General features: G+C 50.0%; 12 protein-coding genes across 12 annotated transcripts; 7 read left to right on the forward strand and 5 right to left on the reverse strand.

Annotated features, from left to right (window-relative positions):
• Nucleotides 1-1,795: 1,795 nt before the first annotated feature.
• Nucleotides 1,796-2,545, forward strand: VFPPC_04180 (polysaccharide lyase family 7; the record flags this gene model as incomplete). The annotated part of the gene is made up of 1 exon (XM_018283576.1): nt 1,796-2,545. The coding sequence occupies one exon, from the start codon at nt 1,796-1,798 to the stop codon at nt 2,543-2,545; it is 750 nt and encodes a 249-aa protein (XP_018144694.1).
• An 883-nt stretch (nt 2,546-3,428) lies between these two features.
• VFPPC_15740 (hypothetical protein) lies at nt 3,429-3,661 on the forward strand (the record flags this gene model as incomplete). Its single annotated transcript, XM_018293493.1, has 2 exons — nt 3,429-3,512; nt 3,554-3,661. 2 exons carry the CDS (start codon nt 3,429-3,431, stop codon nt 3,659-3,661), a joined length of 192 nt encoding a protein of 63 aa, XP_018144695.1.
• A 93-nt stretch (nt 3,662-3,754) lies between these two features.
• On the forward strand, nt 3,755-4,483 carry VFPPC_15741 (glycoside hydrolase, family 25, active site protein; the record flags this gene model as incomplete). The annotated part of the gene is made up of 2 exons (XM_018293494.1): nt 3,755-3,904; nt 3,950-4,483. 2 exons carry the CDS (start codon nt 3,755-3,757, stop codon nt 4,481-4,483), a joined length of 684 nt encoding a protein of 227 aa, XP_018144696.1.
• A 280-nt stretch (nt 4,484-4,763) lies between these two features.
• VFPPC_04181 (Fructose-1,6-bisphosphatase, active site protein) lies at nt 4,764-5,750 on the forward strand (the record flags this gene model as incomplete). Its single annotated transcript, XM_018283577.1, has 1 exon — nt 4,764-5,750. The coding sequence occupies one exon, from the start codon at nt 4,764-4,766 to the stop codon at nt 5,748-5,750; it is 987 nt and encodes a 328-aa protein (XP_018144697.1).
• Nucleotides 5,751-5,902: 152 nt separating this feature from the next.
• Nucleotides 5,903-9,170, reverse strand: VFPPC_04182 (nonribosomal peptide synthetase; the record flags this gene model as incomplete). The annotated part of the gene is made up of 3 exons (XM_018283578.1): nt 5,903-8,054; nt 8,102-8,177; nt 8,222-9,170. 3 exons carry the CDS (start codon nt 9,168-9,170, stop codon nt 5,903-5,905), a joined length of 3,177 nt encoding a protein of 1,058 aa, XP_018144698.1.
• A 425-nt stretch (nt 9,171-9,595) lies between these two features.
• Nucleotides 9,596-10,253, forward strand: VFPPC_15742 (hypothetical protein; the record flags this gene model as incomplete). Its single annotated transcript, XM_018293495.1, has 2 exons — nt 9,596-9,720; nt 9,968-10,253. The coding sequence occupies 2 exons, from the start codon at nt 9,596-9,598 to the stop codon at nt 10,251-10,253; spliced, it is 411 nt and encodes a 136-aa protein (XP_018144699.1).
• Nucleotides 10,254-10,435: 182 nt separating this feature from the next.
• VFPPC_13584 (MFS transporter) lies at nt 10,436-12,444 on the reverse strand (the record flags this gene model as incomplete). The annotated part of the gene is made up of 10 exons (XM_018291359.1): nt 10,436-10,553; nt 10,607-10,691; nt 10,770-11,039; nt 11,101-11,197; nt 11,261-11,390; nt 11,442-11,569; nt 11,630-11,715; nt 11,773-12,041; nt 12,094-12,249; nt 12,314-12,444. 10 exons carry the CDS (start codon nt 12,442-12,444, stop codon nt 10,436-10,438), a joined length of 1,470 nt encoding a protein of 489 aa, XP_018144700.1.
• A 716-nt stretch (nt 12,445-13,160) lies between these two features.
• On the forward strand, nt 13,161-15,104 carry VFPPC_04183 (succinyl-CoA:3-ketoacid-coenzyme A transferase subunit A; the record flags this gene model as incomplete). The annotated part of the gene is made up of 7 exons (XM_018283579.1): nt 13,161-13,401; nt 13,463-13,747; nt 13,808-13,994; nt 14,054-14,361; nt 14,414-14,643; nt 14,693-14,914; nt 14,970-15,104. The coding sequence occupies 7 exons, from the start codon at nt 13,161-13,163 to the stop codon at nt 15,102-15,104; spliced, it is 1,608 nt and encodes a 535-aa protein (XP_018144701.1).
• Nucleotides 15,105-15,325: 221 nt separating this feature from the next.
• Nucleotides 15,326-16,213, reverse strand: VFPPC_04184 (hypothetical protein; the record flags this gene model as incomplete). Its single annotated transcript, XM_018283580.1, has 2 exons — nt 15,326-15,997; nt 16,055-16,213. 2 exons carry the CDS (start codon nt 16,211-16,213, stop codon nt 15,326-15,328), a joined length of 831 nt encoding a protein of 276 aa, XP_018144702.1.
• Nucleotides 16,214-16,558: 345 nt separating this feature from the next.
• On the forward strand, nt 16,559-17,921 carry VFPPC_13585 (mitochondrial dicarboxylate; the record flags this gene model as incomplete). The annotated part of the gene is made up of 9 exons (XM_018291360.1): nt 16,559-16,599; nt 16,670-16,701; nt 16,771-16,795; nt 16,858-16,925; nt 16,987-17,346; nt 17,399-17,417; nt 17,470-17,629; nt 17,685-17,773; nt 17,825-17,921. 9 exons carry the CDS (start codon nt 16,559-16,561, stop codon nt 17,919-17,921), a joined length of 891 nt encoding a protein of 296 aa, XP_018144703.1.
• Nucleotides 17,922-18,990: 1,069 nt separating this feature from the next.
• VFPPC_17759 (hypothetical protein) lies at nt 18,991-19,158 on the reverse strand (the record flags this gene model as incomplete). The annotated part of the gene is made up of 1 exon (XM_022429446.1): nt 18,991-19,158. The coding sequence occupies one exon, from the start codon at nt 19,156-19,158 to the stop codon at nt 18,991-18,993; it is 168 nt and encodes a 55-aa protein (XP_022285516.1).
• An 894-nt stretch (nt 19,159-20,052) lies between these two features.
• VFPPC_17758 (MFS drug transporter) lies at nt 20,053-25,373 on the reverse strand (the record flags this gene model as incomplete). Its single annotated transcript, XM_022429445.1, has 11 exons — nt 20,053-20,738; nt 20,793-20,866; nt 20,916-20,995; nt 21,057-21,195; nt 21,246-21,770; nt 21,824-22,360; nt 23,480-23,664; nt 23,740-23,882; nt 23,930-24,251; nt 24,301-24,818; nt 24,884-25,373. The coding sequence occupies 11 exons, from the start codon at nt 25,371-25,373 to the stop codon at nt 20,053-20,055; spliced, it is 3,699 nt and encodes a 1,232-aa protein (XP_022285517.1).
• Nucleotides 25,374-25,442: the final 69 nt, after the last annotated feature.

The following is a 25,442-nucleotide window of genomic DNA, read 5'->3' on the forward strand; positions in this document are numbered from 1 at the left end:
CCGGAACCTTGCTGGCTGTCGTTAAACCGCCGGATGAATGAGCTCATTTACCAAACTGATATATAGCGTAGTTTGGATTTGGAGAGTCAATTGCTACGCACTTTACGTAGTGATTTATCTTGAGTCCTACTGTAATGCCCATAGACAAGTGGTGTTGCGCTATCTGATTGGGGATTGGGGATAAGTAGTTAAGATGTTGGCCTGAATACACTATACGCTCATTTCCATTATGGCTACGAAAACTAGTCACAACACCTGTAAAATGGCAATCGGTAGCCCACTGTAGACATTAAATCGAGGCACCCGCTGCAGATGTGCCCAGTGGCGCTGTCTTGCTTGGATCGGCAGATGAATACACTGACGATCTGTAGATTGGCGAACGCCACGCCGGCACAATTTGCCTCAAATCGCGAGGTGCGAGTCTGTTTTCACCCTTTATTGCATCTAGTTTAACAGGACTGTGCGATTGACGTGTAAGCTGAATACCGAGCATCCGATTTTGCCACCATTGTACCCCAACACTGTGTGGCCGAATGGGGTAGTCCCAACACTCACTCACATAGTCGAACCCTGCGGAAGCCAATAAATACGACGCAACAATACCATTATGGAAATGACCAGGAATTTAAATAGTATCATAACTATGCGACTGAACGGGAGATGCTCAATTTGGATGGCGACCTGACAGATTTGCGTTGAGTATTGACAGTGTCAAACGTTTTAGCATCAACCCGGCTTCCAACACACACACGGTTGCTTCGACCATGATCAAGTAGCCTTTCTGGGTATCCTGCAAAATGCGTTGACTGCTCGGTACATCTACCAAGATAAGCTCCCATGTCGCCAACTCCACCTACAAGACGAATAAGTGCGTCGGGGGTAATGGGTTGAAGATCTGGTCCGACGATTCCTCCTTTAAACTCAATTCACCGTAAAGGCTTGCTTATAATTTCTTCTACTGTGTCACAGCAGTGATCTTCCTCCGAATTATGCTACGATTGTGTGTATTCAAAATCCCTGTTGTTTTGTTATACGGTTCATATCGGCCCTTGGGACTATCGAGCTTGCCCTTGTGGTCAAAAGGTGTTTGGCCTATAAGACCAACTGTTCGTTGTCTGACAGTTGAAGATGGCAACTCCACCACTCACGCCACCTGATTTGTGATATGACGGTATTGTCTCTGAGTTTGAACAAAGGACATTTTGTATCAAATAGCACAATTATGCGGTCATGTGAGCCATTTACTTGTTTGTCCATAAAGCGCCGCCGAACCCATAGCCAACACGCTGACGATAGTTCCGGAATAAGCATGTTTTAAAGTGTCAGTCACCATTGCCGGCGAAAGTTCCACCTATCGTGAAACTGCCCAACGCAACTCCCAAATCTAGTTTCCGAATCTGGTCACTTAATAACGTCAAGCTGGATTTAACCAGTAAGCCTCGAAAGGCGCCTATTTAATGCGTCGTCGGAATCTCACAAAGGTCGGGGCATAATCCGGTGATTGCCGGGTGCCTAATTGCATCTGGATATAAATCTGACGATCATCCGCGGGGGAGGGGCTATGCAAGGTGCGATCAATTGGCGGAAAATTATGCCTGGGGATAGTGAAACAGTGGCAGGATGTCAATATATTCTAATACTTATGCGTATTTCTTGACAGGGGAGTTGATGCAATTACAAAAAGGGCACAATTGGTCGCTCAGAGTTCGTGTGACATCACGAGATACGTCTTCATCGGCAACTTCATCTATCTTCAATCAGACACTTATTCCCAAACTTGAATCACATTTACACCATGGCTGTTCAATCACTTCTACGAACTACCCTCATAAGCCTCCCTCTTATTCTGGCTGCTCCCAACCCTAGTTGTGCCCCAGGTGGAAACTTTGATCTAAGTGTCTGGAGCCTGCAACTCCCCACAGGAAGCGAAGGTTCCGTCGACACCATCAAGAGCCAAGAGCTACAAGGCTGCGATGGCTTCACCGGCCCAACTTTCTTCAGTGATAATCCCACTGGTCAAATTGTATTGACCGCACCTGGGAACCCCGAACTCACAGGCTGTGCAACAACCTCAGGCTCTTCCCACTGCCGAACCGAGCTCAGGGAAGTCAACAAGGATGGTCAAAACGCGGCCTGGCCACCGACAGGAACGAATGTTTTGACGGTGACCATGACGGTCGTGAAGTCTGACGATGGAAGTCATGGTACTGCAATTGGTCAGGTGTTTGCTGCCGAGGCTAGCAAGCCTCTTGCGGAAATGTATTACAGCCGAGAGGGCGAGATTGTTGTTGGTGTCAAGTCCAGTCCGGATGGTGGGCAAAAGATCACCAAGCTTGGGTCAGTTCCTATTGGGACAGAGTTTACTTACGAAATGTCGTATTCGAATGATGTTTTGTCAATAAGCATTAATGGAGAGAAGACCCAACTTGATACGTTTGAGTGGCAGTCGCCGAATTGCTACTTCAAGTCCGGTAATTATAACCAGGGAAAATCTGCGGACGAATCTGAAGTTCGCATTGCAGCCATCAGCATCAATCACTCTTGAAGCGTTTGAAGCATACAAACGGGCTTACAGGCCACGTTGCTCCCTGGCGGTAGGGTTGTAATTTTTGCACATACTTATACAGATATGAATATAACTATCTCGACATACGCCTTCCATCGTGCCATAGAGCGTTTATCTAAGTGTCAAAGCTCCCCTTGCCATGAGTTGTGCTTTGGGGGTTGAGATACCACTCGATGCCAACTTCCACGGACTCTTAATAAACACTATAACTCGTTCTTAGCAGTCGATCCTTCAACGTAGTCAATGGAACTAAAGAACTTTACAATGACGCAACATTGCCCAAGTCTGTACCTCGCCTTTCCAATTGGCTTCGTCGGTTTGAACGAAGTGCAGCGGAGGTGTCCCAATCACACACAGCCTTCGATGCAGATATCCGAACCAGCGTTGTAACATGCGTCCGTATTATCTAAGATCTTCATGACCAAAAGAAAATTAAATGTCCAATTTCGGATACGACTTACACGAAACACGATGCAGGTACGAGGCGCACTGCCGATGATCTCGATCCCAAGCATGTCGGCCAATAGCAAGTTGACACCATGCGTCACCTCTAATAATTACAAGAACACGGACAACTTTCCTTTGAAGGAAACGGTTTAAACTATGCGTTGTAGCCCTACTAAAGATACTCTTGATCATATAAAAAGTAGTAAAGAATGAGGCTTAAACCTAGATATACAAGCCGACGCACTAGGCGTGTGCGATCTGCAAACTTTCATTCAGGCGCTTACACCACCAACCTCGTACTCGTGATCGGCACTCGGGGAGATTGTGCCCGTCTCTGACATCGACTGTGTCCGAAATGCCCGATTTGATTCATCGCCGAGCCGGTGTTTCTGATGATCATACCATCTTCGTCTAAATGTCTATGTTTTCATCTGATGAGCATGTGTCACGGAGACGAGCCCGTATTTTCGGGTTGCTAAATGCTTTTGATTTTGCGATGGCGAACTGATTTCTCGATGGACCATCTCATGTTCACCTCAGCTGCCACTCTGGTCTCAGGAAGGCGGCGGAGTGTCTTACAATGACCCGCTTTGTAACTCTTCGGAACGCCGTGAGGTCATTGTCTTGGAAGCTAGCCAATTTTCATAGTATAAAACCCCGTCGTTCGCTCGATTTAACAGATTTTCACAGAACGTATAAAATAATCGAATACAAATGACTTCATAGTAGTCCAATCGCAAAATGAAACTCACCAACTCAATCACCATCACCACCCTGGCACTCGCTTCCACAGCATCCGCCGACGTCAAAGGCTTCGACGTGTCCAACAACCAAGAGTCCGTAGACTTCAACAAAGCCTACGCCGACGGCGCTCGTTTTGTCATCATCAAGGTCAGTACCTTATCCCCAATATTTACATCATCTAACCGCCCCCAGGCCACACAAGGCACCGACTTCATCGACCCCAAGTTCAACAAGTACTACACCGATGCCACCAACGCGAAGCTCATCCGCGGTCCCTACCACTTCGCCGAGCCCGGTAACGGCAAAGGCGCCGACCAGGCCAACTACTTTCTCCAGCACGGGGGCAAGTGGTCCAACGACGGCATCACCCTCCCAGGGATGATTGACCTGGAGGCTCTCAAGAATCACCCAACTTGCTTTGGTCTATCCCCAGCAGACATGACGGCGTGGATTACCGACTTTGCAGAGACGTACCACACGGCTACGAGCCGATATCCCATGATTTATACAAACCGTGGGTGGTGGCAGTCCTGTACGGGTGACAGTAATGCTTTGAAGGATAAGTGTCCGCTTGTGTTGGCGAGTTGGGGTTCTGAGCCGGGTGCTATTCCGGGTGGTTGGGGCCAGCTTACGATTTGGCAGTATAGTAATTCTAGTGCTTGGGGTGGTGATGCTGATTCATTTAATGGGGATGAGACGCAGCTTAAGAAACTTGCTACTGGGTGATTGTTAGTTACAGTTGACAAGTACTGGATACAAGATCTTGAACTCGATCAGCTCGTGATGACTTGGTTGAGAAACTGCAATTATCATCATCTTCATATAGTTTTAAATGAAATCTAGTTGAGTTCCAGATCTACAAGTGGTTACACGATGTTGCGCTATTTCCATGTTGACCCACTCATTCAACAACATTTCAACATCTCAAGTTTCAACCACCACTCATCTCAAACTTGACAAACTCACCCACAAAGCAAACACCATCCACTCAACCCAGAATCACAAAATGTCAGAACCAACAGCCAAACCCTTCCACACCTGGTGTCAAACCTCCCACACCTCCCACCCCATCCTCCGACAATCCCTCATCCCAACCCTCCTCACCAGCATATCACAAATCGGCACCGCCCTCCGCACATCTCACCACGTCTCCCTCGCTGGCACGTCCAACCCCTTCGGCGACGACCAACTAAACGTGGACGTCACCGCCGAAACCATCATCCGCGCCGCCCTCGCGAAATGCCCATCCGTCATCACCGCCAGCAGCGAAGAGGACCCCCAAGAGTGCCCCGTCCACAAAGACTCAAGCACAAACCAAAGCGAAGCATACACCGTCGCATTTGACCCCCTCGACGGGAGTTCCATCATCGCACCAAACTGGAGCGTCGGCACCATCATCGGCATCTGGGAAGGCAGAACTGCATTGTCACGACTCCCATCAGAGAAACAAGTCGCTGCTATATTAGGCGTCTACGGGCCACGAACCACAGCCATAGTAGCTATACGAACGCCTGATGCTGAGCCTGTATGCTTCGAGGTAGGCCTCTCGGATGAGGGCATGCAAAGTTACGAAATGATTCGGGAGTCGGTGCGGCTGGCCTCCCCGCCGTTTAAGACGAGATACTTTGCGCCGGCGAATTTGCGCGCCGCGGCTGATGATGAGAGGTACATGAATTTAGTGGCGCATTTCATTCAAAGCAAGTATGCTTTGAGGTATAGCGGTGGTTTGGTTCCGGATGTGGTTCATGCGTTGGTCAAGGGGCATGGTGTGTATTTGTCGCCGGTTACGAAGCAGAGTAAGGCTAAGTTGAGGAAGTTGTTTGAGTTGTTTCCCATTGCGTTGATTGTGGAGGCAGCTGGGGGAAGGGCCATTGATCCTTGTAGTGGGAATGATACTCTTTCTGTGGGTGTTGAGGAGTGTGATGAACGGGGTGGGTTGATTTGTGGGAATGTAGAGGATGTGGAATATGTGAAACGTGAGCTGGGGCTTTAATTTGCAATAATCACGAATTCATTGCAAAGTTTCCAGGAATTCACTTAAGCAGGAAACTAATAGTAATAAAAAGTTTAATTAAGCGGCAGTCTGTAAACATTTGTTCCGTCCCATCCACCATCGACAAACAAACAAGCTAAATAACCCATCATCTACAGCTCCCACTGCAAACACCAATTCCTCATCAACTCACCCGTCACAGGCCCCAACTTCGCCGCCGTACCGCTCTGCCTCGCCGTCCTCTCCATATCGAGATACACATGCCCCCGACCAGCCTTCTTCGCCGCCACAAAAGCCCGATACGTATCCAACAACTTAACACCAGGATTCCTATCAATATCACCCCCATCAACACTCTTCTCAAGCTCACACACCCAATCCTCCAGACTAACAAGCTCCCTGATCCGGTCACCATAGAAATCCTTAACCACAGCAGCCAAATCCATCCACGTCGTCGTCCTAGGATTAACACAGTGGAAATACCCCCCAATTTCAGAAACATCCTTCCTCTCCTTAACTCCACTCACATCAAGAACAAGCCCTGCCACATCCTCAATGGCCATCCAGTCAACCACATCCTGGGCACCAAGATCGGCCGGAAGAACTCCCAGATAAACAGAGCTCGCAATCAGACTAGGCAGAAACTCCTGCGGATTCCATTTCCCCTTGACGCCACGGGGACCAGCGATTTGGCCCACGCGTATAGAAGCGCTTGGTAAGCCGGACGTTTCTGCCGCGTCTAAGATTAAACTACCTGCTAGCTTGGATAGCCCGTAGCCCATTTGTGCCAAGGACAGGTCTGTTAACTGCCGCTCGGGAACTGAGTCTTGTGATTTCCAATTTGCGGTTGTGCCGATGCTGGAGAGGAAGATGATGGGGACTTGTTTTGACGCTGCGGCAGAAAAGTTGACGAGGTGTCGGACACCACGGATGTAGGGCTCGAAAGAAGAGACGCTGATGTTGAAGTTGACTGGCCAGGCGTTGTGGATTATGCGATCCGCAGTAGATAGAAGCTCTTGGTACTTTGTGCTTTCGAATCCAAGATTGGGCTGGGAGAGGTCCGCGCTGAGGAATTGTACCTTTGAGAAGTCGGTGCTGAGTCCTCGCGTGGCACTTATATCCGGTTGTCGGGATTTTCCTCCATCTGTGCCCCGGTTCAGAGCAATAACTGATTTTACATGAGGGGATTTACAGAGTCCGTCTAGCAAGTATGCGCCAAGTGAGCCCGTTGAGCCTGTGAGAATAATAGTCTGTTCCTCATCCAAAGGCTTTGGCTTATCAGGCTGATGCGTGGGGAGGTCTTTGGTGTATTTCGATACCAGGCCTTCAACAATGGAAATTTCCTTGTCGACTTCTTCATTCTGTGTACTGTCAGTCGTATGCGTAGCTGTGTATAGGTACGATGCCAACTGCCCTAGTGTTGGGTTGGAATAAATAACCTTCGGCGCAACAACTACATCATCAACGACCGCACCTGCAGCCGCAAGACCGGCCTTCAAATACTTGGAGATGCTCAAAACTTGCAGAGAGTCAATGCCAGCGCTGAAAAAGTCCGTATCCGGTTCCATGTCTTTAATACCCATTCGGTCTGCGAGGAGATCGGCGATGGACTGCAGTGCAGTGTCAACACTAGTCAAATCAAGAGGTGCAACATCCGTCGTGTCAACCACTTCAGCCCGTTTGTAAATCTCATCAATCAACAACCTATAAGCGCGGACGGCCAAGCCTCTCTGCACGGTTCCCTTGGACGCTCTCGGAAATGGAACACTTGGATCAGACAACGCGATAAGTTGCCTGGATATACGTCCATGAGCGACCGTTTCCCCATTTAACTCGTCTATCAGCGGCCACACAGAGTCAATAATGGCCTGTGATTCCTCTTTCGTCTCAGGTGGCGTTGTGGGTTCCAGTATAAGTGCCGGCTGGAATCTATCCTGTCCGACGACCAAGGCTCCCTTAATAGATGGATGTCCCACGATACTGTCCTCTATAGTAACCGGGTTGAGCTTCTCGCCGTTCGAAAACACAATAATATTATCCGCTCGTCCGTGGTACATCCAATGGTCCTTTAGCGTGGGATGAGCTCTGAACAAGTCACCGGTAGACCATTCCGTGCGTTCAGGGAACGTGTAAAAGACAGGCTGATCAAGCGGCTCCTTGGGGTCTTTTCGTCGCACCGCAAGCTCATAGATGCCGTTCTCGGGATCGTGAAGTCTCCATTCCGCACCCATTACTTCACTGTTGAGAATAAAGTACTGCCACAGTTTGGGGTTTGGCTGGAAGTATACAGCATATGGAACAAGCCTGCCAAGGGTTAGCCACCACAAACAGACTTACAAGACTATACTTACTCTGTAGAAGAGATGGAGTTGTTCAACACCACCCCTTGAGCAATGAGGTTATCGCCAGCCGTCTTGGACAAATTACCTAACTGGTTAGCTATTGCATCTCACCATTTCAAGTGAACATACCTCCGCCAAACGCAACAAACGCAAGCTTCTTCAACTCCTCCACCCCATCCTCCATACGACTCAACTCTTCAACAATCGACGGCGCCAACAACGCACCACCACACCCAGAATACCTCAAACACCGCACAATCAACTCCGGCGTAACCGGCTGATCAACCAACGGCAACGCACACGGCACACCATAGTAAATCGACAACGCCAACAACCCAGCAATAAGCCCCGCCGCATGGAACAACGGCATCGGCATAAACACCCTCGTCGCACGAGATTTCCAAAACTTCCAGACAAACGTCCCGCCCATATACTCTGGCAGATCTCTAAACGAGTCCACGGCCGCGAGACCACCCTGCCTAACGACAATCGGCTTCGGATGCCCCGTCGAGCCGCTCGTGTGCAGAACAACCAAGGGATCCCAGCGCGCTTCCTCGAACGTCTTGCCGTAGGGGAAGGTGGGTGGTGAGGCAGACAGCCATTCTGTCAGGGGGGGAACCATCCAGGAGTTCATTTTGCGCTCGCAGAGCCATGTTCGGACGACAAGGTGGAGTGACTCTGCGTACCAGATGGTGGTGCAGTTTGTTCGTTCGAAGAGGGAGAGTTGGCCGTCGATGCTGTTTCGGGGTGAGATGAAGAGGGCGCGGCAGCGGGCTTTGACGGCTGCGAGGGTTATGATGGCGTAGCGGATGTCGTTGGGGCCGACGTAGGCTAGCGTGGGAAAGGCATCTGAGTTGTTCGTTTTGATGGTTTCGGTGATGATGTGGGCGACGTGGTTGATGGCGTTGGCGAATTCTTTAAAGGTTATTGGGACCCAGCCGTCTTCGGGTTGGCTTGACTTTGGTTGGTATATGTAGGGGCGATTTGGTTCAGAGGAGGCGATTTCGTCGACTATGTTGGGCAGCAGGCGCCGGAGAGGAGGTCCTGACTTTGTAGTCGTGCCGTTGACGTGAGCCATGAGGAATGTGAGGATATGGTATAGGATATGGTAACCTTTCTGTTTTAGACTGATATGTCGAAGTTGATGAACAAGTACCAGGATAATGTAGATATATTGAAATAATGATAATGGGGTGCCTTTATATTAACATATAAACTCGCGAAGCAAGTCAGTAACGCTCCCATCATGTCCCACACTACCACAATAGCACCAGTTAAGCGATCATCTCCCAATACATGCCCAGTAAATCGTGCCAATCCGCAACATCCGCGTCACTCTCAGCTTGAAATCGACAACAGGAAACCAAGCCCAAGCTGATCTGCAAAGGCCAGCATCTGACCGCCAAAATGTAACCCTATAAACACTTATTACCCAAAAGAAAACCGGAATAGGTGTGCCGGGAATTAAAGAAGTGTAACACAACTTTCAATGAAACCCCTTGCATGCACCTCATAGGCCATCCTGCGGTCTGTCATGAGGGGGCGGTGGGACTCTCGGTGCTTCGCTTGACTATTGCAGCCGTTGAGGACAGGCCCGTGGATTCGGTTCTCTCATTTCGTCATGGCAAGCTTCCCGAATGATCGTCTTGGACAGGCCACCCTTCGAATGTTACCCTTTTGGGTTGGGCGCATGTGCAAGTACAAGTAGTTCGGTGCCGACCTGGGGCCGAAACCACCGAGTAAAGTCAAATGATTCTATTTTCTGGAAATGTCTCATAACAAAAACGATGTTGACTAAATTGTCCTTTGCTTCGAGTAAATTGCCCGGCGTAGTTGTATTCCACGGCCACACACGCTAGGCTAGAATCTCGTCAGACGTGCATCGGCAGTTGATGATGTCCATGGGGGCCAGATGCTCGGCCGAAAGGGCCTGGCGCGATGTGCTTATTCCCGCATTCTAGAACCCATACCAGCACAATTGCTTGGAAATATCTTTGGAAGAGAAAAGTGCCCATTGAGACATCTTACACCAGATTTATGCGAACGGACCAATCATGCTCTAGTAGGCTTCTGTTCTGCGCGGAGCTGCTCTGCCTTCAAGTCGGGCGAGATCGGCCGGCAAGGTCGGGATATGGATCCATACTGGACAGGCGATATATAATCATTCCCTTTCATTTCTGCCGAGCTAAACAACCCATCCAACTGCCGTGTTTGCGTCATGTACGCCATGTCTAGCAGTAATATCAGTATAGCCCATTGAAGTCAGGCGTAAATCTCAATCGCTATTCGCATCTTATATGCCTGCATAAATACACCATCTCATCCAGGATAATTACACATAGTTTATAAAACCATTCTAAACTCCGGATCACGGTCATCGCCGTATCCCGTGTATTGGTCGTGTTTGCCTGATCTCTTGTCGCGATTAATCTTGGCGCACCACAAAACATTGGCAAGGAGTCTAAAGTAGAAGGTTAGCTTGGAAATCGCCAAATTCGTCTGTATTTCACTCACGCTACCCATGCATAACATAAAAGTCCCATAATAATGGTGTGTCCACGGTGATAGTTTGGGCCATCTTTGCTTGGATATACAAATGCTGCGGTAAGGGAACAATGTTAGCTCTATATTTGTTTGTCGCGCCCATGTATCCTTGAAGCAATGCAGTTGAACTTACTGGCTACAAATCCACCACAATTCGCGACGGCCAATTGGAGAGCCGACGTTGTCGCTCTTTTATAATGGCCTGCTGAATTATTTGAGTTCCAAACTAGCACACAGGGCACGGAGCAGTAAAGACCGATAGCCATCAAGCACGTCATGGCAAATCGGACTGAGGGGCCCGTGGTGTTGGCAATAACTGCATAGCCTACGATAGCTATTGGAAGAATGCAAAGCATCAATGCGCCTCTTAGTTTCAGGCGATCGGACAGAAATGCGACCAACACTGCGGTTTCGTCGTCAGTGGAACGATTCATGCATGCAGACTAATAGTGGCCATTGCGTACCTGTAATTGGAGTTGCTACGGCATACGGTATAACTGTCCAGAGTTGTGTTTGATTGGCGCTGCTTGTAATCTTGAGGGCATTGACAATGGTTGGCAGCTGCTGATTGTCAGCGTGTATTCGTCTTCGCATGTAAAGTGGCATTTAGTAACAGTGACTTACAAAAAGTCCAAAAGAGTACAGTCCCGAGAGAATGGCAAAATATGCGGTGGATGTTAACCAAACTTGGAGGTTAAACACACCACGTCGAACTTCGCTCCAGCTAAACTTTTCATCTTTTTCTTTCGCGAGACTACAGACAGGTCAATACGTACTATCCATCACGTCGAGCGCGGGCACTTACTTAAACCGGCCGTCCGAGTCCTCGGCTAGTCTCTTCATCGCCCAATCCCGCTCCTCCTGAGTAAGGTACCGTGCAGTCGCTACATTATTGGGAAGACCAAGAAATGCAATGAAGCCTGCAACTACGGTCTAAATTATGCGTTAGTACCATGTCCATGGCAGATGTCGTAAATGAGGTCAAGCGCATACCAAAAGGCCCTCAATAATGAGAATCCAACGCCAGCCTTCGATGCCAGCGCGTGGCCCGATTGCCGAGAGTCCACGAGCAAGGAGGCCTAGTTATATCTGTCAGTAAATATGAGTCGCAGCGTTGAAACAGGAACTACACAGACCTCCGAACGCCCCGGACAGAGACGCGGCCGAATAGAATATGCCAATTCGCAGTGCTAATTCTCCACGTGTGTAAAGACTTGACAGGTACAATACCATGCCAGGCAACAATCCACCTTCAGCGATGCCCAAAAGAGCACGGACTGCGATAAAGCTGCCAGGCCCAGTCACGAATCCGAGACACATGGTGATGATTCCCCACAGAGCTGTCAGGCATGGCAGGAGAATTTTAGGGGAAACCTTCTTGAGGAGCAGGTTGCTTGGCAGTTCGCTGCATCTTGTTAGGTACCACTGCCAAGACGCAAGCCAAGATTTTGACGTACCTAGCGACATAGGTCGCATAAAAGACGGCCAACCCGGTTGTGTATTGTTTATCGGACAAGTGCAGGCTGTCTTCCAAGCCCAGAATCCGGGCATTCCCAACATTCGTTCGATCTAGGAAGGAACAAAGAAATAGGAGGGCCAGAATAGGGAGAACGCTAGGAGCGCAAGGGTGAGTAAAAGGTCCGTGGTAACACAACATGAATGCAATGCATCACATACCGAGTGTCAAGCTTTAATAATAGCCGTCTGGTCAACTTTTGATTCTCCATGCTTTGCAATGGCGGCGATCCGCATTCCTCATGCTCGGCTTTGCCGTCCATCTCGAGATCCGATTGTGATTTGGAGTTCATTTGAAACAAGTTCAAAATAGAAAGACTCTAGCGCAGGATGGTGCACAGACTTGGATGGAATGCAACCTCAATTGCTTGACTGTCAATCGGCCAGGAATTCGAGTTGAATATAAACCCAACCCAGGTAAGGGTAATTGTAATTCAACAAACTAGGAACTGGATCCTGGGGAAGCGGAGCTGTGGGGTACAGAATTACCCGTGCATCGTTGAGATGGTGATATGTTGTCCCGTCCGTCATTGTATTGGACCAGGGCCAAATCTGACGTAGAAGTCGCTCTGCTCGTCATCTCATCCGCACGGTTGTCAGTTTTGGGTGCCGACCGTTCAACCGCCACCCGTCATCGCCGGGGCCACTTTTGACCCCGAGCAATTGACTTGACTCTTGGTGCCAAATTGTTGGCGTTGTGGCTGTCGGATCGATGGGAGAAATGATGGAGACGCAGAAGACGAAGGGGAGACTCAGAGGAGACGTGGATGGAGAATCAAATGGAGATGCTTTCAACGTCCGACGAATCGCCGGTCTTCAGTTTTAAGTTCCGCCCTTGCCGAATACGGACCTGTCATGATAGTGACGGCATCAAAGGGAAGCTGCGACCCATTGTTCAGAATTTGGTCCTGCCCTTTGTTTCTGCCATAAAACTGAATCATGTAATTCTTTCCCCTTCAATGTTCTTACTCTCAAATGTAGCTCTGGAAAGAAGGTCGAACCGCTCACCATGTTTACAATCACAGCTTCCATGAAGCAGGCTGGCGCTCACCGGACAGCTACTATTACCGGGCGGATACTTCGATGCCAAACTAACTTGGCAAAGCGGACCTTTGTCTCAACAACCGTACGACTGTCACAACCGCAGCAGAAATACTCCAAAGTCTACGGAACTGCGGATGAGGCTGTTGCGGATGTGAAGAGTGGTTCTACAATTCTTAGTTCTGGCTTTGGACTCTGCGGAGTGGCTGGTACGTCTAAAGTGCAATGCCGAATTTATTGTAAGAGAAATAACTAACTCATTTCGATCAGAAACCATAATCGAAGCGCTCAATCGTCGAGGCGCCGAATCTTTACATTCACTCACTGCAGTCTCGAACAATGCGGGGATAGAAGGCAAGGGTGGACTGTCAATACTTTCTAAAGCCGGCCAAGTGAGCAATCTGGTCTTGTCCTATCTCGGGAACAACAAGGCATTGGAGAAGAAATACCTCAGTGGGGAGTTGGCAATTGAGCTATGTCCTCAAGGAACGCTCGCTGAACGATTGCGAGCCGGGGGTGCAGGCATTCCCGCATTTTACACCCCCACAGGTGCACGTAAGTTCATCATCTGTCCAAAAAAGAAGAGCTGGATTCGTAGGCTGACATGTTTTCAAGATACATTGCTTCAAGAAGGTGAAATACCCATCAGACTCGGACCCTCGGGGAAAGCCCTCGAACGAGGCAAACCTCGTGAGACCAGAGAATTTGATGGCCGCGCCTTTCTGCTGGAGACTGCTCTCACAGGCGATGTTGCTATTCTACGAGCATGGAAGGTCGACAAGGCTGGAAACTGCGTTTTCAGGTATGTTCCCCTGCCGACTATTCGAAGTCGATTACAGGCATCATTTCTAACATTTGCAGATATACCACCAAAGCCTTTGGCCCACTGATGGCCAAAGCCGCCAAGGTCACCATCGTCGAGGCAGAAAACATTGTTGAAATTGGCGAAATCGACCCCAATGATGTCGACTTGCCCGGAATTTTTGTTGACCGCGTTGTCCCCGCCACCGCTGAGAAGAAAATCGAAGTTCTCAAACTGCGTGATCCAGCTGAGGAAGCCGACGTGAAGAGCTCATCACCCAAGAATCTGGCACAGGAGAAGAGAAACCGAATTGGACGACGAGCGTCAGAGGAGTTAAAGGAAGGGTTTTATGTGAACCTGGGAGTTGGTATGCAAGTTATATACCTAAAATGTGACCTATCTTCACTAACAAATGACAGGAATCCCAACTCTGGCTGCCACATTTATCCCACCCGGTCGAACAGTCTGGATCCAATCTGAGAACGGAATCCTCGGTATGGGTCCATACCCAACCAAGAGCGAAGTTGATGCCGATATTGTCAACGCCGGCAAAGAGACCGTCACACTTGTCCCTGGTGCGTCTTGCTTTGACTCGTCAGAGTCATTTGGCATGATTCGCGGTGGCCATGTGGACGTATCCATTCTAGGGGTATGTATTCACCTCCAATCGAACTAAACTGCGCTGACAACATGCACAGGCTCTTCAGGTCAGCGCAAACGGTGACCTGGCCAACTTTATGATCCCAGGCAAGGTCTTCAAGGGCATGGGCGGTGCTATGGACCTCGTTGCCAACCCGGACCAGACCAAGATTGTCGTTGCGACGGAACATGTCGCCAAGAATGGCTCGTCAAAGATTGTTGAGCAATGTAATTTGCCATTGACGGGTGCGAGAGTGGTCAGCACCATCATCACTGATCTCGTAAGTGGATCCTGGCCTTTGTCTGTTCTCCTATAATTCCTTCTAACGAGAGCAGTGCGTATTCCAAGTCGACCGCAAGAAGGGCGGCTTGACTCTAACGGAACTAGCTCCCGGAGTGACTGTCGACGAGGTGAGAAGCAAGACGGATGCCAAGTTTGAGGTGGCTGATGGAGTGCAGACGATGGAGTAAAGTGTCATGTACATGTACCATAGAACATAAATACTAGAGTTTCAAGACCATGCTCATATCTGTCCTAAACCCATCTATGCCTATCTTTACCTCTACTCAACACAGCGAAATACGCTCACTACCATATATCACGAACACCTCATCCCATCACATATATACACTTTCTATATTTCTATCATGCCGCAAAACACACATCAACCCCATCTCCCCATCACAACTTCTCACAGCTTCACCTCCCTCGCACCACTCCCCACCAAAATATCCGCAATCCTATCCACCGTCCTCAAAACCCATTCCACGCCCTCATCCCCAACCAACCACTCCACCACCTCCCCGTCCTCCTCCTCTCCATCCCCTTTCCACGTCCCATCCTCCCACCCCTTCCTCAACCCAAAAACATGCGACAAAACCTGCGGCCCAACCCCCCTCTGCGCCCTCAAACACGCAACCGCCACCAAACTCGTCACCACCCTCCCCGTCCTCGCCAACCCTTCCCGTTCTTTCGGATCCGCCAGCAACGGCCCATAATGACTCCCCAATATATGAACCGGCAGATCTGGATGCGCCACGCCCAACTTCTCAACCAACTTATCCTCAAACGGCGCGTATATCGAGTCCCACAGCTGGCGGCCGCGCTTCGCAATCTCCCCCAGATTCTGCGTCGTCGCCCGTCGCGTCGGCGTCGTGGATAATTCAGCGGTCACATGTTTCGGTAGGGAGGCGTGAAACGCGTTCAGGCAGTTGATTGTGCGGGGGATGCCGTTGAAGCTGATGCACTTGAGGCCTACTTCTCGTATAAACTCTGCGGCTTGGACTTCGTTTTCCTGCTGGGATGCAATGGCGTGGAGAATGGGCAGCGAGTCCGGCGAGTTGAGGGTGAATGTTGCGGCTGCCTGGGATTTGTTAGACGACGCTTCATACTTTTACAAATTGAACGGGCTGTAACGTACGGATATAGCTAGCCATGGCCGCGTGCCAATCTTCTTGTCCGCTGCGTCGCGCGCAATCGCAGAGAAGACATCCCTCATGATTGCTGGCGCGGGCGTGGGACCCGGCCGCGCAAAGGGTGCGTTGATGAGCGCCTTGAGTGAATTGGATAGCTTGGCCATGTTTCTTGTCGACTGCCGAGAGTGAGAGGGGGGAAGTTTGCCCATTTTTTTGGTGCTTCTGCCAGTTGGGCGATGTAGCTTTTGTTGGCGATGACGCATGAATGTTTGGTGATGATGATGGCCTCGGTCGGAGACTAGTTCTGGGGTCCGAGGCGGGCGTTTCGGCATGCGTTTGACAGGGGGTGGTTGATGATGCGACGGAGGACAGTACTGAGGCCGAGAAAGCGTCTGATGGGAATAGGAAGCGATGGGGGAAATGTTGATGAATAAAAGCCGTGCAATGGGGATGAGTCGTGGTGAATTGGAAGATTGTGGTGTTGTGCTTGCGAGGTTACAAGATTGAATATGTCGGCTTCAAAGAATCGCAAAGAACCATTCTGGCTGGGGTACGTATCTTAAAGATGTGAGCTTGTTACCACATTAATGGATTTTTACTTATACGAAATGACAATTCAGCGGTGCTGCAGCTTGCATGGCCGTCTGCTTCAGTAAGTTCAAATGTTGCCAATTGGAGCCTTGAACAACTTCACAGACTGAGCCAAGACTGACTTACACAGCCCACCCACTCGACCAGACGAAATAGTACGTCTGTCAACAACCACAGCCGGCTAAACAATCCAATTACTAATTTACCATATTCTCAGCCGCATGCAGGTCCTCAAATCCAGCAACTCCATGCTAAGTACATTATACAGATTTGGGCTCCGAGACGGTACGCCACTCCCCCCCCCGGTTTGTGGCTGTTGGTGTCAAACTGACCAGATCTTCCCCAGGAATCCCGTCATTATGGGCTGGCCTATCGGCTTCTATCCTGCGTCAGGGTACATACTCGACTGCCCGATTCGGCCTCCACACCTATCTTTCAGCACAAGTGCTCCAGAGGTCCGGGAGGGACAAGCTCCCGGTCTCATGGAACATTGCTTGTGCCGGCGTTTCTGGTGGAATAGCCGGGTTGATTGGCAATCCCACCGAGGTTGTTCTCGTGCGTATGTGCGCCGACGGGGCTAAGGCTGCGGGAGATAGGTTCCGTTACTCGAATGCGCTTGTTGGTTTGTGGCGGGTTTGGAAAGAGGAGGGTACAAGGGCGTTCAGTCGCGGTATTGGACCAAATGTGACGAGAAGTGTCCTCATGAGTAAGTTGTTGCAGCTTCGCGGTTGGTTTTCTGGTGCTAACACAGTTACTAGATGTATCACAGATCGCATCGTATGTGGCTACATCCCCTGATTGTAACCATGGCTAACACACTCCTCGTCAGGTATGCGTCGGCAAAGCAATACTTGCTAGCATCAGGCAATATGTCAGATAACATCACTACCCATGCAATTGCTTCACTTGTAGCTGGTACCGTGGCCACCACGCTCTGTGCACCGGCAGATGTTCTAAAGAGCCGCATGCAGTCAAGTGCAGGTCGAGACGTGAGTTGACACCAGTTGAATAACCCCGTGGTATGGTGTAATTGACAATATGTAGAGCCTGCTGCAGGTTGTTCGAGATAGCCTGAGGGACGAAGGGCCACGATTCTTGATGAAGGGTTGGACACCGGCTTGGCTGAGACTAACGTATGTCGCCTCCAACACTCATAATTGACTTGACATCTAACACCAAGGCAGCCCTCATACGGTTTTAACGTTCGTCTTCATGGAACAGCTCAGAAAGCTCTCTCAGTTGAGTTTATCGAATCGGCAGGTAGAGACTGCTAGATTGTAGCTGTACACATCAGTATATCATGTGAATGTTTGCAAAGTAGGCAGACTAGACGCTGCTGTCAGGACTCAGGAGCACATCCCGCGAATTCTGGCCTAGGTAACCAATCAACGCAAAGACTGACGCCGAGGGAAACAACGCAAGCAATAAAAAGCCGAATGTTTTTGGCGACTGGAAGGGGAACATGAGGCTGAGGAACTCACTATTGACTTCATTGTTGTCAAGGAGCGATGGCGTGGTGTAATCTGGCGCCTCTAGACCTCAACTTGCTTGCTATTCTCGATGCCAAGGTTTGATTGTCGCGATGCTTTTTCTTCAAGGCTAGATGCAGGTAAGTATTGAAGAGTAAATATTACCATAGCAAAGACTTGAATTCTTGACGCAAACGAAAGCGTATTTGGTATGTATACTTGCCAGGCACTTTCGTCCTTGGCATACTGAATTTGTTGCTGTGTCTGTGGTGATTCTGCTGTATAGGTTCAAGATCTTCTGTGACTGACCGATGCTGCGGGCGACCCCTGGTGGCTTGCCGGTCTGGTGACAGACTTCGATTTGGACTCACGAAAGAGAGTCTGGTGTCCTGTTGGCTGACGCCACATGCTTGTTAGGGCGAACTTCATGTTGGCATTGAACCTTCAATGTCTGGTTGACTTTAGAACGTCACTGGTGGCACTGGGTGCCACAGTGCACATGTGAGTCAGCGGTTGCCATTGCCTAAGTATAAAAGCTGGACGCTTTCGCAGCACTGCACTGGACCTGCTTCTTCCTGCTACAGCCCCTCACCAGCATCTGTTCGAACACGGCCGATGAGACGTTCACCATCGAGATTGAGGTCAGAATAGAGGGTTGCAAAGGGGCGAGAAAATATAGCGGTGGGGGTTAACATTTCTATCTGTTCTTTTCAAACTATGACTAATGATGATCCGCCCAACAACTGAAGTCATACAAAATATCCTTGCGCCAGTCTACCCGCGCTGTCAAACATATTGAAATCGAACCGGTACAAAGCGCAATTGAAAGAAAGGGTCCGAAACTTCTCTTCTACATGGTCAGCTGTCATTCTGCGAGCTTGTCAAGTGACAAGCGAAGAAGTACCTGTTTGTCCAATACTTATATCCCATGATACAAGGGTTAACCAAGCGGCCAGCTCAAAATGCGAGTCCTGCGGGTGAAACGTCAGCTTTAAAAGCTGACGACTTTGTGGAGGGCTCTCTTTGGCTGTTCTCTTCTTAATAGTCATCTTGCGGGAAGGGGACGGGCAATCAGTGTAGTGACGGGGAAGGGGAAAAAATGTGACGGGGCGCGGTGGGGGTGGGCAATCATCCTTTTTTTTTTCTCAGCACCGAGAACCACCCACATCGTTATGTATGTCCAATCTGACAGTCATTTGTTTGGAAATTGAACGTGAGGAGGTGAGCGGTTTGTGGTGGACGATTCACCTGAGCGGCTGCTGGCGTGGTGGTCTTGATGTTGAAGGCATGTTGACTGTGAATGTCCATGGGTATTGTGGTTACAAAGGCATGGCATATGGCCAGAGGAGATGGGAAATGTTTGAAGACAATGTTGGAGAGGAGCAAAAGAAGCAGAGTTATGAAGAACATGGCCGGGGCCATTTGATATTTGTTACCTTGACAGGACCAAGCCTCTAAACTAGCCACTGCCACCGATGTAATAACAGTGGAAGGATCTACTTTGTGCTATATCATTCCTTACTTAAGTAGCAATTCTACGCCAATATCGCAGTCACGGAGCTTGGTAGGTTTCTCGGCTACGGCCACGGCACCCAGGATACTTACTCACTGATGGCAACAGCGGGAAGGTCAAGTTGCTCCGGCACCTCCACTGAGCGCGCTCCTGCCTACCTTTGGCTTTGATACACAGAACTGCATAGAAGTTGCGACACTGTCCGTATTACTCACCCCACGCTGAGAGGCAGGCTCGGCAAAGCAAAGCGAACCTGCCATCGCCACCCGGGCAGCGGCGGTACGGTAGAGCACAATTCGAGCTCATGCGTGGGCATCGAGGAACAGAGGAGGGTGACACCGGCTTGGTTGAGACAAACCGATTCCACCTCTAACACGCGTTATAAACTTAACGGCTAACATTAAAGCAGTCCTGATACTGTTCTATTAGCCTATCCCACGAATTCTGGCCAGTGCAGCCAATCAAAGTTGTTCATATCCTCCCAAGACAGCCCGCCAAACGAAGGCTCAAACTCATTGCCGGGCTGGTTGAGCACCTGGTCAATCTGATCATCTGACATTGCAGAGAATTGAAGAGGCTCGGGCCACAGGATTTGCTGATTCAGGAAGCTGGTACTGTTTGGTGTGGAAACTGGTGCACCCATAGATTGCACTTCGGGTACAGCAGGAGAGGTCAGGTTTTGTGGCGCAGTGGATGAAGTTGCTGCAGTTTGTTTGGCGGCTTTTCGCACAATTTGTCTCAAGTATTTTCCGTATAATGCCGAAAGACCGTTTCTATGTTGCGTTATGGTACCTATTCGTTCAAGGACACCAGCAGCTTCGTCGATAAGTTTCCGAATACTCGGCGCCAAAGTAGAGCCACCTGAAGTGTATGCGCTGAGTGTCAATGCAAAACAAGCAGCGAATGAAATCATAATGGCGGTGTTGTTCGGCATGGAATGTAATTGGGCCTCGCCCTGGATGGCTGCCCTCATCACATTCAGAGCCGACGACAAGCCGGCCGTACGGAAGAATCGTCTGACTTCGATGGGAGCTGTGGGGTGATTGATTACGCCGCCGTACGTTGAGAGCCGGGTGTGAGTGACGAGGATGTCGACATATGGGGGCAGGCGGCGCTCTGCCAAGTGTTAGATTGTGTATTCACTGCCCTGTCGCAGAATTTGCTACTTACGTGGCCCAATGCCAATAGACACTCCCCATTCAGTATACCACTGGTCGAAGAATCTTTCGATCGCGCCTTGGATTCTGAAATATGTTAGTGCGAGCTGAAGAGTGTTTGCGTAGCGATTCATACGATTGAGCAATTAGAGATCCGTCGCTAACTGGATTCTGTGACCCATCACAAAGGGCTCGAACTGTTGAGAAAAGACCGTCCTAGCATGAGATGAGTATATGAACTTGAGTAGCAAATCAAAATTCCGTAGACAACACATACCAAGTCTCGTCGTAGCACAGCCATTGACACCAGCGGGCCATCCTGAGGGTCGCCAACCGCGGACCGATACCAGCTGTCGCAGTCCTTGACTAGTCTTGTGACGGGCACGACGAAAGGGCGGCCACGAGCTAGAGACATGCTGCAAGGTTGTCAGCGCCGTTAAAGTTCATTGTAGGATAGAGCACGCACCCTCGCTCGAGAACGAAAAGAGATATCCAGCAACGTTCCCTATTTCGCAGTAGACGCTTGGCCTTGTCCGTCCAAGGATCTAGATCCGGATACCCATCCATGGCCAGGGCTGTTCGACTGTCCAAACACTCGCCTCTTGCGAGGGCCAAATTTGAGCCCTGCTGTAAAACCTCAGTAGGAACAATGACCTTGTGCAGAGACAAATCTATGGCAACGCTGGTAGCCATGGATATGTATACGCAAGCCTCGTCGTCGGTACTATGCTGACCTGGAAACATCCATGGGATATTGATCATGAATGCTAAAACGATTTCAATAGACTTGTGTCTGCGCAATATGACTCTGTGTGCCAACGTATTTACATGATTTGACAGTCGTTTTGATAATGCCGAGGCCGTAGGTAAGAACAACGCAGATGCCGCGAGGATAGAGGTACAGAGAAAGGCTGATCTGGAGCGGGTGTAAGCCATTGTGTGCAGGGTCGAATCGAGACCCCAACGCGTATGAGCGAGATTCGCATGAAAGCTGCGTGGTTTAGCACCGTATCAATAGGAGAAAGAAACATGCGTAGAACATACTAGGTAAAGAGAGAATCTCCCTCCTCCTCGGAGATCAGTCCTAGCTCAAAGGGGTCGATATCGCTGCCCACATCAAGATTCACCTTGGCTCCCGAGAAGAAGGCCTCCAGGCTCGACGACTCAGTGCTTCCGCCTGAGGTTGCGCCACCGCGTCTTCGCGAGTTCTGCGGTGAGCTGCGACTTGGAACATCTCGGGATGGTTGAAAATAAGATGCCCGGGCAAGCAGCTGGAGCGGGTTTTCGGCGTCGTCAACAGCCAGGCTCTCCTCTGTGCGTTGTGCGAAATCCGACATGGACGTCTGGTCAGTGGTGTCCTCTCCATTTTCGCCATCGTCACTCGATGAAACTTCGGCTTCGGCGCTTCCATGGTTATTCGATGCTTGACCTGGTGACCACTCGTTGCCATCCAGTTGTCCCATGAGGGCTCTCATTTGCGTTAATGCCTTGTCATCTTCATTGCTTTGCTGCCGGCCACTTCTGGCCCGCTTGACAGCCTGCTCTACTTGAAATAAAGCCTTGTCAAGACCAACTCTCTTACTATGGATCGAAAGCACAGGAGCGACATGTTAGCTGAAGCTTTGCGGGTGGAATGGGAGGTTTCGCACTTCTTGATGCCCTTTTGCCGGCCAGCATGGAAATCAGGGCGAATGCATTCGGTGCCTAGTTGGATACATCTCTTGCATCGACCTTCTGGGGCAGTCCAGTCACACTTGATCTTGCTACGGCGACACACCAGACAAGCCGCTTGCTTGGGCCTGGGTGTCTCACTCATGGCGGTGGATTATGCCGAGCCTTGGTCGCGTGGTGGAACGTTCATGATCGGGGTTCGTGTGTTTGTCGCAGATGCCTCTGAGCAGGCGGTCATGAGCAGTCGGAGATGCAGGTCTGTAAGATGGATATGAAATCTGACGATTCGGCTCGGCCAAGTGCCGGAATTTGGCGAAGTTGTTTGATGATCAGCTCACTGCATTTGATGAGATGTAGCAGGATGTTGATTAGCTTGGTGTTTGTCGTGGCGTCGAAATGGGTGGGGCTTTAGCACATGCAGTGATCTGAGCAGTGACATGGAGGTCAGTCACCCAACAGAACCCGATCCTCAAGTGCAAGTGTGTCTGGAACTTTGGAGAGCTGCATCATGGCCAGGTCTCTTCCGCTTCGAACTAGCAGACAAGACACCATCCAGTCATGACGAAGTTGCTGATCCATGCCGACTCAATTGCTCAATGCTACCCAAATTCCAACTGTGCCTTTGCCTGCGGAATTTCAATGCTGTCATGTTGCGTCAAGTGTAAGCTGAGGTGAGGCACTCACAAAAATACTCAAGTACCTCGGTAATTGACCTCGATGTGCACTTCGTAGGATCAAATGAAATCTGGTGTCAAATCGTCTCCGCGGCCGTAGATGTACAAGGTACTTAGTTTCTACAAAGTGCTAATGCCATGGACCAATGTATACTTATTAGTCCTATGCAACGCATTGCAACTTGAATGCATTGCACAAAACGAACACTTGCGAGGAAACAAACTCTCTCTCTCAGACTGCAAACCATCGACGTGTTCACTACAATGGTGGTCAAGCCTCGATTGAATCTACCATCTAATCTACCTCCCTCTATACGCTTACGTCTGCATCATCATTAGTAAACATTAAACTTACCCATGCGTCTTACGCAACTGCCTCCCATTCGCAACAAACGCCGCACAAATCCCCAGCACCGCCATCGCCGTAGACGCCATAAACCCATACCGAATCCCATCATAGTACACATGTCTTGCTCGAAGCTGCAACTCCGGAGACAACTTTTTCAACGCATCCACAGAATGTCGTATCTCGTCAATGACCTATCATCCAAGCAAAAAAGTCAGCATCATTTCATCAATCATTTAGAATAGCAAAGGCAGATTATTAAGCCCTACGCTCCTTTTATCTGATATCTCGCCCAAAGCATCCGGTAGCCGGACACTGAGCGTGGTTTGCACAATGGCAGAGGTTACAGAGACGCCCCAGACTGTGCCGAGGGACCTGATGAGATATGTCGTTGATGCCGACACGGCGTGGTCTGCATATGTTAGAACCAGTCGTGTAGATTCAGCGGGTTGTACGGACCTCCGTGGGGAAACGAAGCCAGCGAAGTGAACAGGATGGCAGGGTATACAATGCCCTGGCCGAGGTTGGCGGGAAAAATGTACACGATGTACTTCCACGCTGCGTCTTCGAATCCAAATGACGTGACTAGTGCGTTTCCAAATGCCATGAGGAGTACACCTGTTCGCACCAACGGTATGAGTTGGCCCCAGCGAGACATGACGATGCCGGCGATGAGACCTCCTATCGGTGTAGCAAGTGAGGGTATGGCAAGCCGAGCGCCAACCTTGGTCGCAGAATCGAGTAAGACCACTTGAAAGAAGAGAGGGAGCATAAACAGATACTATACTCAGTCAGTATACTTCACATTTCAAAAATAAAAGATTCCTTACCCCAAAGGCAGCCATCCCAGCACACACATTGGCGATTTGCGTAAACACCGGCAATCGACCTCTCAGCATACGCAGTGGGATAACAGGCATCGCACCCGTTTCAGCTTCCACCTTCAAAAAGGCAGCAAACAAAGCCACACTCACGATCAATGAGCCCACCACCCAGGGACTCGTCCAGGGAAGCTCGTTGCCGCCCAAACTAAGACCCAGCAACTGTATCGAAATAGCTGCCACCAGCAACAAGGCTCCGGAGAAATCAACCCGTTTCCACGCCGTACTTAGACCCTGGTCGATGGAAAACGAACCCTCTTGGTCCTTCAATACATACCAGCCTACCACGAACGCCATGACAGAAAGAGGGACTTGAGCGAGAAAACACCACCGCCAGCCAATGTGGTCCGCTATGGCGCCGCCGAACGAAGCACCTGCAATGGAACCGAATCCGAATACGCCATTCTGCATAGCTTGGTACATGCCTCGCTTGCGGAAGGGGATCATGTCCGAGTTGACGATTGTTGCTGGTTTCATTAGCACTAACATTGGGAGGCAGAAACAGCACTGAGAGCCATAAAGTGAGACATACCCATTGTCATTAGACCACCGCCTCCGAACCCTGTCAGCGCACGCATCACATTTAGAAAGATGATGTTTTTGGCTATCCCGCATCCTAGACAGCCGGCTGCAAAGGTGACGGTGGACGTGAAGAAGCATATGCGTCTGCCGAAAATGTCGGAGACACGTCCGTAAAGGGGTTGGAAGGCGGTCGCAGTGATGAGGTACGACGTTGTTAGCCAGGAGGCAGTGTTTGCGGCGTCAAATTCAGAGCTGATGGTGGCGTAGGTGGTAGCCGTGATGGTGTAGTCGAAGCCGTTGAGGGAGACGTTTGTCATGATGGCGGTTTGGATCCATGCGAATCCGGGTGGGGGATGCCATGAGTCTTCGTCGGGGGCGATGAGAAAAGGTTGATCTGGGCTGTCATTTTCGTCAACTGAGTTGCGGTCTGTTGAGGTTTGGATGGTGAGGTTGTGTGTTCCTAATTCCATGTCGGCGGGACTGTCGATGCTTAGTGACATGGTGGGTGGAAAACGGTGATGTTCTCAAGCTTGAGATTGGAGGTTGGAGGTTTACAATCCTGGGATGCG

Source organism: Pochonia chlamydosporia, chromosome 3 (assembly GCF_001653235.2).
Source record: "Pochonia chlamydosporia 170 chromosome 3, whole genome shotgun sequence".
NCBI lineage: Eukaryota > Fungi > Ascomycota > Sordariomycetes > Hypocreales > Clavicipitaceae > Pochonia > Pochonia chlamydosporia.